Source organism: Bremia lactucae, linkage group LG9 (genome assembly GCF_004359215.1).
Source record: "Bremia lactucae strain SF5 linkage group LG9, whole genome shotgun sequence".
NCBI classification, from domain to species: Eukaryota; Oomycota; class Peronosporomycetes; order Peronosporales; family Peronosporaceae; genus Bremia; species Bremia lactucae.
This window is the reverse complement of record NC_090618.1, coordinates 2,973,827-2,991,295: the sequence shown is the minus strand read 5'-3', so window position 1 is coordinate 2,991,295 and position 17,469 is coordinate 2,973,827. Positions and strand designations below refer to the sequence as shown.

The following is a 17,469-nucleotide window of genomic DNA, read 5'->3' as shown; positions in this document are numbered from 1 at the left end:
ATACGAAAATCACAGGCTAGAAGAGGAAGCTCACGCGTCTATCGAGCAGGCAGTACAAGCCAAAGAGGACAAGATCAGCGACTTATCCAAGCAGCTACAGGCGGCCGTTTCTGCTGCTGCATCGTTGGCAAACGAGGCTGTTCATCGTTCGTACTCGCCAGCATCTTCACCAATCGAGAAGGAGCGGCGTTCAACCGCGTCGTCGTCGCGATCGTTTGATTTTGAAGGTGGCAATGGCTATTTGCATCATTCTACGATTGAAGCGCAGCATGAGCACATGACTGCAGCGGTCGTGGACTCGTGTCCTATTCCTCGTGCGTCAAAGGCAGGAGCAGGGAATGATTCAGAGCAGCTGGCAAGAAAATTGTCGATGGATGAGGATGAAATTGACAGACTGAAGGCTCAGCTCCAGGAACTTGAATTGAGCGCGCGTCTTTATCAGGACAAGGTATGTTGTCTATTGCAATATTTAGTGGTGCTTGTGTTAATGGCACTTTATATCTTTTATTCTAGTACGAAAGTACCTTTGCAAAGCTCGAGGCAGCTAATAGACAGCAACAAGTTATTGGCGATCGTTCCTCCGAGGCAATAAATATTGAGGTATGGCAATGCAAAGTAATTATTGAGCTGATGTTTTATTCGCGAATGACAATAATATTGTATGTGTTGAATTGAATAGTATTTGAAGAATGTTATAATGAAATACATTCAAAGTCAAGTATCAAGTGAAAAGGAGCAGCTCGTGCCTGTCATTGCCACGCTACTAAATTTTAGCCCGCAGGAATATCAGATGGTCGCGACTGCCCATCGGTTAAATGAGGAAGGATCGGGAATATTTGGGACTGTGTTTTCGCTCTTTGGAGGAGTCACAACTGCTCCGTCGGCTCCTAAATCGCTGGCCGCACCGCACAACTTTAAGCCTTCACCCACTACAAGGGGCAACACGATCGGTGCTGCTCTTGGCATTACGGACAAGAAAGGCGTGCTATCATTTGGGAGCGACGAGGATGAGTTTTCGACACCGCTGAATCCATTTGCTGCGTAGTATTGTTGATGTGTAAGTGACGTTTGAAACTATAGACGCTGATGGGGAGCGCAAATTTTAGAGATAGATGTCGGAGAGGAGTATTATCCTTGTTTGGTTGATCAATCGAAAGTGTATTTTTATGAGTACCACGAGAAACATTATCGACCGTCACCGCTAACGTGTGGCGATGGGATCGCTCGTGATAAAGAATCTCCCTTAAATAATAAAGGGTGTGATCAAAGTCACGATGTTGAATCGGGCTCGTCAAACGAGGCAAACTCGATCTTTCTTCCCCCTCCACATCCATGATGAGTACATTTGCTTTTCGTGAAAGATCGATAAAGTGATATTTGAAGGTCTAAATGTCTGACGCAAGTAGCGTCTTGACTGTCGAGAAATTATTAAATTGCGACATTCCTCCTGCAACTTTTCCATGTCCTCATCGCTTGCCGAGTCGGAGGAAAAGCAATCAAAGCGCCCTCATCCCGCTCCCGTTAAAATTCCCGAAAAGACTCTCAATGGGGTCAGGCTTGCTTTTGAGGCCGCAGCTTCTGAGTGACAACAAATTTTATGTAGCAATAATTTGAATTTGCGGTCAAGTCAGTAAGCTCAATAATTGATATTAAAAAGATTATTTGCAACTTTCAGCGACTATTTGCAAAGTGAATAGCAAGCGCAAGCGCTGACTTTTGTGTAATCCACACCGCTTAAATTGATGTTACCCTTCCAATGTTAAGCAAAAGATGCTTGTTGCCATCTCAAAGACTATCATCAAGAAGGCATATGAATACCCACTGTATTGTTTTGTCGCTGACATTTAGATGAGCTCGCTGAACATATAGCGAGTGCTATTTGATCTAATAGGCGGCTTTGGAAGCTCGACCGATATTTGTATAGATTGTCATGCCTTATTATTAATGATCAAATTTGTTCTAAAATTTATGAACAGATCGTAACGGGGTATTGAGTTACATAAGTATTATCCCTAAACGAGTAATATAAATGTTGTTTTTATGAGAGGAAATAAGCAAAGAAGTACAAAAAATTATATTGACTTATTATTTGACTTCATAGCTTCAACATTACCAAATTTGGCTATATGATGCATTAAGACATCAGTTCTATGGATTAGTTGATTTATTTATAAATCAAATCCGCCAATCGTCACAAAATACGATTGTGCAGTTCGCAAGGAAGCGCCATACATAGTTTGTTATTAATGTAATAAAGTCGGTAGTAGATAGAAGATCGTTGCGTTGGAGCTTTACATACTAATAAAGTTTATTTTTTTATTATGAAAGCCTTAGAATGAATTTTTGGTTGCTAAGACCCTGTAATCTCATTCTACACGTAGTGTGCGTGATGCTCTATGTTTGAATATCAATGATTTGTCTCTAAAAATATATAAATCTTCCTTAATTTGTCATACTCCCCAACGAAATCTTTACAAGATGCCACTAATAAAGATGTCTGCTCATGGCCTGTAGGTGGGCACGTCTTAATGCGGCCATGCTGTACTTAGACACATACCCTAGTTGTGGTGGGTGCGTTAGCGACCACACCCAATGCACTAAGTACTCTAGTGAAGTGTCGTCGCGGAAGCGGTAATCCGGCTCCTCGTGCGCACTTACTAAGTAGGAAGTAGTTTTCGGACTAATTCATATATAATCGAATTAAATATAAATTCCCAATTTAATCTATCAAAATGTCATCTCTATCGATAACACTAATATGTATTGCGAGCGTATCTTTCTAGGTACCTCTCGTGACGGATGACGCTAGGCATCATCCCTCCTAATGTGAATGCACCTATGTGCAACACATACACAAGACTTGGTCATAAATGTGAACCACACCCGAGGGCTGGGTCTAATTACTTACCTTAGTAATTGACCATCACTTAAGTACACCAAGTGTACTTAACGGGGATTGTGTAAGATTAGGGCAACTTTAGCCCGTTACACCAATCCCCTCTTAAAGAACGGATTTTCATTTTAAATTCGTCAAAGAGGAGCGAGGAACTGCGAGCAGTTACGCACGAGGCTTTTGACCCCGTGCCGGTTCATGGGACGCTTGACTTCCTGTCAGCTTACTGTATATTGCCACAGGCTTTTGGCTCTGTGCAGGACATTCGGACGCATGACTACTTGTCATCGTCCTTTTAACTACCCCAGTTTCCACGAGCTGGGTAGGAATTGGTGACGTTTGACATCTCATCAACGCACCCTCAACTGTGTTCGACACGTCATCAGTTGCATACGCCTCTTGCAGGAGCACATCCATTCCGGTGTCCTGCGTAGAGTTCACAACTGTGCGTCTACGCCAGTCTATCCATTGTTGGTACTTCGCCAACCATGGTATGCCTAGGATGAGGTCATACGGACTCTCCATACCTAGCACTGTGAACTTATCTCTACAAGAGAATTCCCTAAGGCTGAAGGCTAGTTCTACCTGAACTTCCTCAGACTTAATGAGCGCGCCGTTCGCTAAACGAATGGTCGCTTCTTTTCGCTTGCCATCCTGGCAAAGCGACTCAAACATCGCCGGTCTCTTTCTTAGAACCGCGAGTTTCACAAAATTTTGTGATGCACCCAAATCCACTAGGAGGGTCATCACCTGGTCATAGCCTCTTACATGAGCGCTATAGACCAGCAGGGTTGAGGTCCGAAATTTCGAGACCTCAGTGACTATGCTACCCATTTGTTCGACAAATCTGAACTTAGGGGTAGCTTCAGAGTCCGCGTCTGTAAGGCATCCCGCCCCTACTGCGCGCCTGCATTTCCCGACCCCTCAGTGATCGATGCAGAACTCATGTGTCTCGCACGGTGGTTTTTGCCATCGCCCTTTGGGATTGGTCTTTGCCCTAGCAGGGACCATGTCATACGAGCGAGCAATCACATGGCCGCGCTTGCCCTATTTATAACAACAACGTCTACATTGCTCAACTCTATGGAAGTGGCATCTGACCTCTCGGCCGACGGCTTATAACAAGCTGTCGCCGAGGCACTGTTGTACGATTGCTCCGCAACCAAGGCAATTTGGATTGCCTCTTTCATCGTCGACGGCACCTTTCTGAAAAGGGCCTGTCGCGATAGGCCATGCCTTAGTCAGTTCATAAACGTGGGCACCTTAATAAGCTCCGGAATCGGACCTACGTTAATGCCGACAGCGAGCGTATCTCTTGCACATACTCTTGCCAAGGTCGCTTCGCCTGTCGCGCTCCAAAGAAGCGCGCCTGAAGCAACACTTCGCTGTTTTTGCGGCTGGTTGTATGTGTTGCAGATAGGTGCATTCACATTAGGAGGGATGATGTTTAGCGTCATCCGTGATGACGGCTAGCGTCAACCGTCACGAGAGGTATCTAGTAAGATACGCTCGCAATACATATTAGTGTTATCGATAGAGATGACATTTTGATAGATTAAATTGATTATTTATATTTAATTCGATTATATACGAATTAGTCCGAAAACTACTTCCTTCTTAGTAAGCGCGCACGAAGAGCCGGATTAACGCTCCCGTGACGACACTTCACTAGAGTACTTAGTGCATTAAGTGTGGTCGCTAACGCACCCACCGCAACTTCCTCACTGCGCGCAAGAGCAGACGGTCTACGGCTTCCTCGCTTTGCTAGGGTGTGTGTCTAAGTAGAGCGTGGCCGCATTACGACGTGCCGCCTTCACTTGGTAACACTTGTAATCCTTCCCACGACCCGCATCTCTGCGTGTGTACTTGATGATGGAGCCTCAACATTAATTAAGCTCATTTTTCCCACGTCTCCGAGCATCATCGGGAGGTGACAGGGCACGTAACGCAGGGACTTTGTGAACAAGCCTGACCAGGCTCNAGCGAATTTGGGCTTCTTGTAGCGCGTGGAGGTACTGTTTATGGTGAAGCTGAGTCTTGCCGGTCCTCGCGTGACAATTCTGTCTGTGTTGCAACGAATAGCGACATACCATCGAGCCATAATGGAGAGGCTTTCGATTACAGTTGCGAATTAGAATTAACAATGGCCAGGCTTCATGCTGTCGAAGCAGAAATGACAGCATGCAAATCTGAAAATTTGCGAATGATCTTCGAGTTAGCAAAGACAGCAGATGGTGCCTCGAGGCTTAAGCATGATCATGAAGATTTGCACAAGGCGCATTCTAAGAAAGCGTCAAAGCTGGATAAGTTGACATCGCAGGTAAAGTTATTAGCTTGTGCAAATGAAACGCTCGAGTCTAAGCTTCAGATAGCTTCTGACGAGCTACGATATAATTTGGAAGCCTTTTTAATGCAGAAGGAGGATTATGAATCAATAATTTATAATTTAAATTGTGCTTTCGTCAAGTCTCAGCATGAAAACGACAAGTTGATACGAAATTTGGAGGAAATCAAGTCTGAAAATGACGTCCTAGAGGAGCGAATAAGTGAATTGCTCGCTGGAAATTGCAAAACTGAAGCTGTTGAAGGCCAGGAAAAAGACCGTGAGGTTCAAGATTTGCGAACGTCGTTAGTTCAGGCTAAAGTTAATAATTTGGAGCAGAAGCAGCAACTTACAGCTCTAGAGAAGAAGCTTGTGGAGGTGTCAATGCCGACTGGCCCTGCGTGTACATCAAATAGCGCCTCATTGGATGCCGAACGACGCGAGTTTGAGGCAGCGTTGATTGAAATGATTGAGATGGAGAAAAAGTTGCAAGTTGCCTACGAAGCCAAGCAAGGGCTGGAGTCAACGCTGCAAGAGCGAATGGAGGCGAAGACTGATTTAGAAGGGCGGCTTTCGATTGCAGAGGACAAGATTGTGGACCTGGAGCGACAATTGGAGCAAAAAATCGCGCTTACCGCAACGATTGAAGAACAGCTTCGACTTGGTGAGGAAGAGCGAGAAAATCTAGCGGACAAGTTTGCTAAGACTAGATCAAAATTGGAGCGCAGCAGAGGAAAGCTGGAGGAGAAGGCAATTGAATTTGAGACGTTTAAAGCGACGACAAGCATGCTTAAAGACGAGCGCAGTCGGCTATTTAACGAGATTGCTCTTCTGAAAGATACGATTGCAAAATCTGAAGCGCAAAAGGCCGAAATGGCCGAATCGCAAGAGCTTGCTAATGAAGAGCTAGAGGATCAGTTGAACGAGCTGGCTGATAAGATTGCTGAGATTGAGGCGGAGAAGCAGGACCTTCGAGCTAGACTTAAAGAATCCGCGTATCGATCCGAGGAAGATATTCATCAGCTACGGGAACGACTTTGCATGCTGATGGAGGAAAAGTTGGCAATTGATGAAGAAAATTACAAGCTTGGGACGACGATTGAGCTGCTACAATCGAAAATAGACTTGCTTATGAAGAAAAAAGCGGAGCTTGAAGGAGCGAGCATAGGTAGCGCTGAGCGAGCAAGTCAATTGGAAGAGCAAGTAGCGGACGCGAAAGATGAGATCATTACTCTGAAAGCTGAATTGAATAGATTCAATGAGATACAGCAGTCACTTGAAGAGAGCGTGTCTTCTTTACAGGAGGAAAAGGGCAAGCTTGAGCTCGAATTTAACAAAACAAAGTCTCAATTGCGTGAAGAATTGGGTTTAAGTGTGGAAAATGCAAAGAGTTTGCAGGCTCAGATGGTGCAAAGCATTGCTGAGAAGGATGAGGTGATGGCATTGCTATCGGATCTTCAAGAACATTTTAAAGTCAACAAGTCAGCCTTTGAAAAGACTGCTTCGGAACTAGAAGTGCAAAAAGGAATCAATAGCACGGTAGAAACAAAGAATACAGTATTAAAGCAGATGGCGGAGAGGGCTCTTCACTCTCTTCAATCTAGTCAGGATGAGCTGTTCAATGCTAAGTCCAATGCTGCTATGTTGACGGAGGAACGTGATACTCTCCAAATAAATTTACAAAAGAAGCAATTAGCGTACGTTGAGCTGGCTACACATCGCGAAAAATTGACACAACAGGTCAAAACGCTTACAAGTGAACTTGAAAGCATGCAGGAGTGTTATCTCAAGAAAGCTGGCGCAAGTGAAGAGTCTTTTCGTGCATTAAAGGACAATGAAACGACACTGAGGGAGTCACTGGCCTCTGTCAAGAGGGATTTGGCTGAAGCTGAGGCGTGCGTGCTAGTCCTGGTAGAAGAGCGAGATGCAGCACTGAAGAATATGGCCGCGAGTGATCTCAAGATTGAAATTTTGACCTCGCAACAAAGTGAGCTTTACCTCGCGGCACAAAAGCTTGAAAGTGAGTCAAATATGCTTCGAAGTAAAAGCTCTGCTGACGCCGTAGCTGCTGCCGAGGTAATTCATGCTTTAAAACAGACGAGTTTACACTCTGAAGAGACTCTCTGCAATCTTAAAGCTTCATTTGAGCAAACACAAGCGTCTCTGCAAGCGATTCAAAAGCAGCTTGTCGTCTCTCAGTCACGGGTTGCTGCGCTTGAGCAAGAACGTGATGCTACTCGTTCTTCGTTAAACGAAAATGAGTCAACTTGCGAGACGCTGAATGCGCTCCAGGACGACTTGCAACAGCATATAAATGCTTTAAGGACGGAATTGAAAGAATTACGCGACTCAAGTACAGCAGATTTAGGTGCTGCAAACGAGACCATTGCAAGTCTTCAGTCTGCAAAAGCTGAAGACGAAAAGAAGTTAGCGTCTCTCCGCGAAGAACTCGCGGAGGCGGAAGGGTGCGTCATGCTTCTAGTCGAAGAGCGAGATGCTACCAAAAAGCTTTTGAGCAAGAAAGAATTGACTCTCGAGGTTCTTAGTTCTGAGTACGGTGAATTGCAGTTAAAGTGTCAATCAGTCAATACAGAATTGGAGGCTTTAAGAAGCAAGAGTGCAAAGGATACTAAAACGTTTGAAACAACAATTTGTGGGCTACAGGAAGAGCTGACGCGTGCAACTGAGTCTTTAAACTTCAATTTAATTAAGCTGTCAAACGCCGAGTCACGCATAAGTTTCTTGACTGCGGAGAATGATACAATGACAAAAACGCTGATTGACTTAAAAGCTGCGCATGAATTACTGCAGTCTACGAGCGGACAGCTGATTGAGCGGATAAAGTGTCTCGAAGTTAAAATCGAGAGCCTGTGTAAACAACATTTAATTGAATTGGAATCTACCCATAAAAGATATTTTGCGCTACAAAAACTGGAAGCCGAGACGAAGCAAGCACTTGACGTGGCTTGCAGAGACAAGTTAGAGATTGAGTCCAACGTCCTGTCGCTTACTGCAGCGTTGAATGAAAAGGAATCAATCGTCGATAATTTGACGATAAGTGAAAAGATGTTGCACGCGGGTATTCACTCGTTAGAAAGCAAGCTCGAAAAGCAACAGAAACACTACGAAGGAGAGGCTAAGACGGCAGAGGAAACTATTCGGAGCTTAAATGCTTCAGCGTCACAGATGCAGGAGACGCTGGAGTTGATGCGTCAGAAATTGGCCGATACGGAGACAAAATTGGTTGCTGCAGAGGAGGATCGCGAGTCGGCGAGCAAGGCTCTGAGCGAGATTGAGTCACATCGCGACGCTCAGAATACAGAGGTGTCAAGCTTGCACGAGCGCATTCAGTCGTTAGAAAGCGAACTGGAGGAGCAACAAAAACAGTTCGAACAAGAGGCTGAGACTGCAGAAGAAGCTATTCAGGGCTTGAATGCTTCAGCGTCACAGATGCAGGAGACACTGGAGTCGATGCGTCAGAAGTTGGCTGACACAGAGGCAAAATTGGTTGCTGCAGAGAAAGAGCACAATGTTTTGAAGCTTGATGTGGAGAAGGAAAAAAGTGGGGTATATGCGCTAACGAACGAAAGGGCTGTGCTTGTTGAGAAGATTGATAATTATGAGTCAAACAAGCTTGCCTTCGAGATCGATCTTCAAGCTGCGACAATGAAGGCCGTTAATGCAATTGAGGTGATAGAGAAGCTAGAGAATCAGATCTGCACACTCGAGGCGCAGCTTCATGATTGTGTAAAATTGCAATCTGAAACGTCGGCAACAGAGATTGCAGCTCTTACAGATCAAATAGGCCTGATGTTTGAGTCATCCCGCTCTGCTTTAGCTGAAGTTGCCTTGCTTCGTAACGAGCTAGCGGTGAAGGAAAAGAGCCATTCTGTAAATGTAATGAAGAAGGATGAAGTGATTCTAACGCTGAAGTCGAAGCTAGAGGAGGTGATGGCGGCGTACAAGCGTCTGAAGAAGCACCTGCACGAAATGCAGGATCGATTGACCCAGCAAACCACTACGCTCGATCGTTCAAAAGCGTCGTATGACGAGCTAAATATTCGGCTCTCTGCCTCTATTTCAGAGATGGATTCAACAAAGCACGAGCTTGCATTATCTCGAGAACATGTAAACTCACTAGCAAACGAGTTGCGTGACGCACAGAGCCAAATAGAGTCTTTTGAGAAGCAAGTTTTGGTGTACGATGACCAAATTAATCAGACTCGGTGTAGACATGATGAGGTCAAGGAGGCACTACAAGCTGCTATCGTGCGCGAAGAGGCAACTCAATTAAAAATGTCGGAGCTTGAGAATTTATTTTCAGCCTTGTCGAAAGCTTATGAGACGAAGGAACAGGAAGTGCAGAGTCAAATTGACTTCGCTCGACGCATGGAGGAGAAGCTGAGCCAAGTTGAAAGCGGTCGGGAAGAAATTAATCGGAAGTACGAAGCCGAACGGATGGAGCTCGAAGCCCAGTTGTCTAATGCAAACAAAAAGGTCACGCAGCTCCAAGCTGTCACAGATGCTAATGCCGACTTGCATCAGGGAAACATTACGCAGCTTAGAAACGAAATAACTAAATTAAAGCAGCAAGCCGAGGTGGAAACGAAAGGAGCCACTGCTGCTAGAACAGCTCTTGGAACGTACAAGAAGCGGGCACACACGGCACTTAAGAAAGCGTCGAGTGAGAACAAGCTAAATATAAAGCAAGCTGCCGAGTATTCGAACAAATTGGAACTGGAAGTGTCTGTTGGGAAACGTCGTATTAGTGCTTTAAATGAAGAGCTACAGGACACGCACGAACGGATGGAGGCTAAAAGCATGGAAGCTGCGCGTACCCAGAGCGCTAATGAAACACTTATGGCCGAAAAGTGCGCGATTGAAACAGCTTTGAGGCTCGAAATTGACAGTTTAAAGGCCGAAGTGACTCGTTTGGAAACGGCATTAGACAATGAGCGGCGCCCTCTTGAGACTCAGATCCAAATCCTTACAAAACGCAATGAAAGCTTGGAATACGAAAATCACAGGCTAGAAGAGGAAGCTCACGCGTCTATAGAGCAGGCAGTACAAGCCAAAGAGGACAAGATCAGCGACTTATCCAAGCAGCTACAGGCGGCCGTTTCTGCTGTTGCATCGTTGGCAAACGAGGCTGTTCATCGTTCGTACTCGCCAGCATCTTCACCAATCGAGAAGGAGCGGCGTTCAACCGCGTCGTCGTCGCGATCGTTTGATTTTGAAGGTGGCAATGGCTATTTGCATCATTCTACGATTGAAGCGCAGCATGAGCACATGACTGCAGCGGTCGTGGACTCGTGTCCTATTCCTCGTGCGTCAAAGGCAGGAGCAGGGAATGATTCAGAGCAGCTGGCAAGAAAATTGTCGATGGATGAGGATGAAATTGACAGACTGAAGGCTCAGCTCCAGGAACTTGAATTGAGCGCGCGTCTTTATCAGGACAAGGTATGTTGTCTATTGCAATATTTAGTGGTGCTTGTGTTAATGGCACTTTATATCTTTTATTCTAGTACGAAAGTACCTTTGCAAAGCTCGAGGCAGCTAATAGACAGCAACAAGTTATTGGCGATCGTTCCTCCGAGGCAATAAATATTGAGGTATGGCAATGCAAAGTAATTATTGAGCTGATGTTTTATTCGCGAATGACAATAATATTGTATGTGTTGAATTGAATAGTATTTGAAGAATGTTATAATGAAATACATTCAAAGTCAAGTATCAAGTGAAAAGGAGCAGCTCGTGCCTGTCATTGCCACGCTACTAAATTTTAGCCCGCAGGAATATCAGATGGTCGCGACTGCCCATCGGTTAAATGAGGAAGGATCGGGAATATTTGGGACTGTGTTTTCGCTCTTTGGAGGAGTCACAACTGCTCCGTCGGCTCCTAAATCGCTGGCCGCACCGCACAACTTTAAGCCTTCACCCACTACAAGGGGCAACACGATCGGTGCTGCTCTTGGCATTACGGACAAGAAAGGCGTGCTATCATTTGGGAGCGACGAGGATGAGTTTTCGACACCGCTGAATCCATTTGCTGCGTAGTATTGTTGATGTGTAAGTGACGTTTGAAACTATAGACGCTGATGGGGAGCGCAAATTTTAGAGATAGATGTCGGAGAGGAGTATTATCCTTGTTTGGTTGATCAATCGAAAGTGTATTTTTATGAGTACCACGAGAAACATTATCGACCGTCACCGCTAACGTGTGGCGATGGGATCGCTCGTGATAAAGAATCTCCCTTAAATAATAAAGGGTGTGATCAAAGTCACGATGTTGAATCGGGCTCGTCAAACGAGGCAAACTCGATCTTTCTTCCCCCTCCACATCCATGATGAGTACATTTGCTTTTCGTGAAAGATCGATAAAGTGATATTTGAAGGTCTAAATGTCTGACGCAAGTAGCGTCTTGACTGTCGAGAAATTATTAAATTGCGACATTCCTCCTGCAACTTTTCCATGTCCTCATCGCTTGCCGAGTCGGAGGAAAAGCAATCAAAGCGCCCTCATCCCGCTCCCGTTAAAATTCCCGAAAAGACTCTCAATGGGGTCAGGCTTGCTTTTGAGGCCGCAGCTTCTGAGTGACAACAAATTTTATGTAGCAATAATTTGAATTTGCGGTCAAGTCAGTAAGCTCAATAATTGATATTAAAAAGATTATTTGCAACTTTCAGCGACTATTTGCAAAGTGAATAGCAAGCGCAAGCGCTGACTTTTGTGTAATCCACACCGCTTAAATTGATGTTACCCTTCCAATGTTAAGCAAAAGATGCTTGTTGCCATCTCAAAGACTATCATCAAGAAGGCATATGAATACCCACTGTATTGTTTTGTCGCTGACATTTAGATGAGCTCGCTGAACATATAGCGAGTGCTATTTGATCTAATAGGCGGCTTTGGAAGCTCGACCGATATTTGTATAGATTGTCATGCCTTATTATTAATGATCAAATTTGTTCTAAAATTTATGAACAGATCGTAACGGGGTATTGAGTTACATAAGTATTATCCCTAAACGAGTAATATAAATGTTGTTTTTATGAGAGGAAATAAGCAAAGAAGTACAAAAAATTATATTGACTTATTATTTGACTTCATAGCTTCAACATTACCAAATTTGGCTATATGATGCATTAAGACATCAGTTCTATGGATTAGTTGATTTATTTATAAATCAAATCCGCCAATCGTCACAAAATACGATTGTGCAGTTCGCAAGGAAGCGCCATACATAGTTTGTTATTAATGTAATAAAGTCGGTAGTAGATAGAAGATCGTTGCGTTGGAGCTTTACATACTAATAAAGTTTATTTTTTTATTATGAAAGCCTTAGAATGAATTTTTGGTTGCTAAGACCCTGTAATCTCATTCTACACGTAGTGTGCGTGATGCTCTATGTTTGAATATCAATGATTTGTCTCTAAAAATATATAAATCTTCCTTAATTTGTCATACTCCCCAACGAAATCTTTACAAGATGCCACTAATAAAGATGTCTGCTCATGGCCTGTAGGTGGGCACGTCTTAATGCGGCCATGCTGTACTTAGACACATACCCTAGTTGTGGTGGGTGCGTTAGCGACCACACCCAATGCACTAAGTACTCTAGTGAAGTGTCGTCGCGGAAGCGGTAATCCGGCTCCTCGTGCGCACTTACTAAGTAGGAAGTAGTTTTCGGACTAATTCATATATAATCGAATTAAATATAAATTCCCAATTTAATCTATCAAAATGTCATCTCTATCGATAACACTAATATGTATTGCGAGCGTATCTTTCTAGGTACCTCTCGTGACGGATGACGCTAGGCATCATCCCTCCTAATGTGAATGCACCTATGTGCAACACATACACAAGACTTGGTCATAAATGTGAACCACACCCGAGGGCTGGGTCTAATTACTTACCTTAGTAATTGACCATCACTTAAGTACACCAAGTGTACTTAACGGGGATTGTGTAAGATTAGGGCAACTTTAGCCCGTTACACCAATCCCCTCTTAAAGAACGGATTTTCATTTTAAATTCGTCAAAGAGGAGCGAGGAACTGCGAGCAGTTACGCACGAGGCTTTTGACCCCGTGCCGGTTCATGGGACGCTTGACTTCCTGTCAGCTTACTGTATATTGCCACAGGCTTTTGGCTCTGTGCAGGACATTCGGACGCATGACTACTTGTCATCGTCCTTTTAACTACCCCAGTTTCCACGAGCTGGGTAGGAATTGGTGACGTTTGACATCTCATCAACGCACCCTCAACTGTGTTCGACACGTCATCAGTTGCATACGCCTCTTGCAGGAGCACATCCATTCCGGTGTCCTGCGTAGAGTTCACAACTGTGCGTCTACGCCAGTCTATCCATTGTTGGTACTTCGCCAACCATGGTATGCCTAGGATGAGGTCATACGGACTCTCCATACCTAGCACTGTGAACTTATCTCTACAAGAGAATTCCCTAAGGCTGAAGGCTAGTTCTACCTGAACTTCCTCAGACTTAATGAGCGCGCCGTTCGCTAAACGAATGGTCGCTTCTTTTCGCTTGCCATCCTGGCAAAGCGACTCAAACATCGCCGGTCTCTTTCTTAGAACCGCGAGTTTCACAAATTTTGTGATGCACCCAAATTCACTAGGAGGGTCATCACCTGGTCATAGCCTCTTACATGAGCGCTATAGACCAGCAGGGTTGAGGTCCGAAATTTCGAGACCTCAGGGACTATGCTACCCATTTGTTCNGACTATTTCGTGGATCTTTCCTTCCTTTAATTCGGCAAGGAACAGATCCCACGACATCTCCGGGAGATTTACTATCTCCTCGGCAGATTTAAAGACTTGCCGGAGCACCTCAACTGAGGATGCCTCCGCAATTTCGTCTTTGACGGCCTCGAACACCTCGTTCGAAGGCCCGTCCTCTTCATTAGAGACTGATCCAAAGGTCACTCGTTTAGACGTGCCTTTGATCGTCCTAATCTGTCGGGTACTCGTTCTTCGAGTCACCACGACCTTTTTCTGGGAAGCGGGTGCCGTTGCACTCCTGGCTAACGCACCCCTTCCAACCGCACCAGGCTCTTGGCACTGTGCCGGTTTATGCGACGCATGACTTCTTGTCAGCTCGCCGTCTACTGCCACAGGCTCTCGGCTCTGTGCAGGACATTCGGACGCATGACTACTTGTCATCGTCCTATTCACTACCTCAGTCTCCACGAGCTGGGTAGGAATTGGTGACGTTTGACATCCCGTCAACGCACCCTCAACTGTGTTCGACACGACATCAGTTGCATAGGCCTCTCGCAGGAGCACATCCTTTCCGGTGTCCTGCGTAGAGTTCGCAACTGTGCGTGTACGCCAGTCTATCCATGGTTGGTACTTTGCCAACCATGGCATGCCTAGGATGAGGTCATACGGACTCTCCATTCCTAGCACTGTGAACTTCTCTTTACAAGAGAAGTCACTAAAGCTGAAGGCGAGTTCTACCTGAACTCCCTCAGACTTAACGAGCGCGCCGTTCGCTAAACGAACGGTCGCCTCTTCTCGCTTGCCATCCTGGCAAAGCGACTCAAACATCGCCGGTCTCTTTCTTAGAACCGCGAGTTTCACAAATTTTGTGATGCACCCAAATTCACTAGGAGGGTCATCACCTGGTCATAGCCTCTTACATGAGCGCTATAGACCAGCAGGGTTGAGGTCCGAAATTTCGAGACCTCAGTGACTATGCTACCCATTTGTTCGACAAATCTGAACTTAGGGGTAGCTTCAGAGTCCGCGTCTGTAAGGCATCCCGCCCCTACTGCGCGCCTGCATTTCCCGACCCCTCAGTGATCGATGCAGAACTCATGTGTCTCGCACGGTGGTTTTTGCCATCGCCCTTTGGGATTGGTCTTTGCCCTAGCAGGGACCATGTCATACGAGCGAGCAATCACATGGCCGCGCTTGCCCTATTTATAACAACAACGTCTACATTGCTCAACTCTATGGAAGTGGCATCTGACCTCTCGGCCGACGGCTTATAACAAGCTGTCGCCGAGGCACTGTTGTACGATTGCTCCGCAACCAAGGCAATTTGGATTGCCTCTTTCATCGTCGACGGCACCTTTCTGAAAAGGGCCTGTCGCGATAGGCCATGCCTTAGTCAGTTCATAAACGTGGGCACCTTAATAAGCTCCGGAATCGGACCTACGTTAATGCCGACAGCGAGCGTATCTCTTGCACATACTCTTGCCAAGGTCGCTTCGCCTGTCGCGCTCCAAAGAAGCGCGCCTGAAGCAACACTTCGCTGTTTTTGCGGCTGGTTGTATGTGTTGCAGATAGGTGCATTCACATTAGGAGGGATGATGTTTAGCGTCATCCGTGATGACGGCTAGCGTCAACCGTCACGAGAGGTATCTAGTAAGATACGCTCGCAATACATATTAGTGTTATCGATAGAGATGACATTTTGATAGATTAAATTGATTATTTATATTTAATTCGATTATATACGAATTAGTCCGAAAACTACTTCCTTCTTAGTAAGCGCGCACGAAGAGCCGGATTAACGCTCCCGTGACGACACTTCACTAGAGTACTTAGTGCATTAAGTGTGGTCGCTAACGCACCCACCGCAACTTCCTCACTGCGCGCAAGAGCAGACGGTCTACGGCTTCCTCGCTTTGCTAGGGTGTGTGTCTAAGTAGAGCGTGGCCGCATTACGACGTGCCGCCTTCACTTGGTAACACTTGTAATCCTTCCCACGACCCGCATCTCTGCGTGTGTACTTGATGATGGAGCCTCAACATTAATTAAGCTCATTTTTCCCACGTCTCCGAGCATCATCGGGAGGTGACAGGGCACGTAACGCAGGGACTTTGTGAACAAGCCTGACCAGGCTCCTGGGCAGTCCTTCTGAGCAATATGCTGCTCAGTAGGAGCAGTCTAAGGCATTCGTGCTCGGACAGCGAACGGAAAGGCGCGTCCGAGGCACAGAGCCATGCTGCGTAGAGGTCCGTCACTCAGACCAAGGATGAGCTAAGGCATGAATAGGATCGGAGCGAGGCTCTCAACAGGACTGTTGATATACTCTCTACCCGGCCGCATCAGCCGAGGCCCATTCGGATGGACCCGCCTAAGTTCGATGGAACTGCAGCGCACACAATTTTTACTGGCTTTAGCCGTGAAACAATGCGGTGTCGTGCAGCTCATCGAAGACGACAGCCGGATGGTGTCGTACGCCATGTCGCACCTGCTCGGTAAGGCCTCAGAGTGGGCTTACCCAGCGCATTATGGAGGACATAACGGCGTTCCCTACATGGGCGATCTGTAAGGAAAAGATTCGCGCCATGTCAAGGCTTGGTCATAAATGTGAACCAAACCCGAGTGCTGGGTCTAATTACTTTACCTAAGTAATTGACCATCCCTTAAGTACACCAAGTGTTTTAACAGAGATTGTGTAACATTAGGGCAACTTTAGCCCGTAACATGGCCTATGTCATTATCACCTACTAGATTATGTTATCAAATTGTCTTTCTTACACAATGAGCTTTGACTATTCCCCTCGTTGTTTGCCGCCTAAAGAGGAGTCGTTTCTTCAATAAAAAGAATTCTTACGGCAGCTTCGTTTTTCGGATGATATTGTAAGAAATTCGCGTGGTTATCCGGATGAATTTTTTTCTGTTATGAGCTTCGATGTCAACGTCAAGTTGGACGAATTTAAATACATTTTCGACTTCCTTGAACTTGGAAATGCCACTCTTTAAGCCTTCAAGCCTTCGAGTCGACGCGTGGGCGTTGAGCCGGCAGCAGCATGTGACTACTGCTGTAGTAACAGTGTTAACTGTCAAACACCTTTGCTCTCTTAACAGCTCTATTTTTTTATCTTGCTGGTGAAGAAAGATAACTTTTTTCCGGACCACATCGAATTTGTAGGCGGGCACGTCGTAATGCGGCCACGCTCTACTTAGGCGGACACCCTAGCACAGCGAGGAAGCGTTTAAACCTGCTTCTCTTGCGTGCAGTGAGGTAGTTGTGGGGGGGCGCAAGCGACCTCACCCAACACACTAAGAACTCTGGTGAAGTGACGTCACAGGAGCGGTAATCCGTCTCCTCGTGCGCACTTACCAAGTAGGTAGTAATTTTCAGACTGATTAATATATAATAGAATTAAATACAAATACCTATTTTTACCAATTAAAATGTTATCTCTATAGATATCATTTAATATGTATTACGAGCGTATCTTTATAGATACCACGCGTAACTGATGACGCT

At 45.6% G+C, this 17,469-nt stretch overlaps 1 protein-coding gene across 1 annotated transcript; it reads left to right on the top strand.

Moving 5' to 3' along the window:
• Positions 1–5,036: 5,036 nt before the first annotated feature.
• Positions 5,037–11,914, top strand: CCR75_004160 (uncharacterized protein; the record flags this gene model as incomplete). Its single annotated transcript, XM_067962250.1, has 3 exons — positions 5,037–10,676; positions 10,742–10,828; positions 10,908–11,914. 3 exons carry the CDS (start codon positions 5,037–5,039, stop codon positions 11,271–11,273), a joined length of 6,093 nt encoding a protein of 2,030 aa, XP_067817958.1. The 3' UTR covers positions 11,274–11,914.
• Between the last annotated feature and the right edge of the window lie 5,555 nt (positions 11,915–17,469).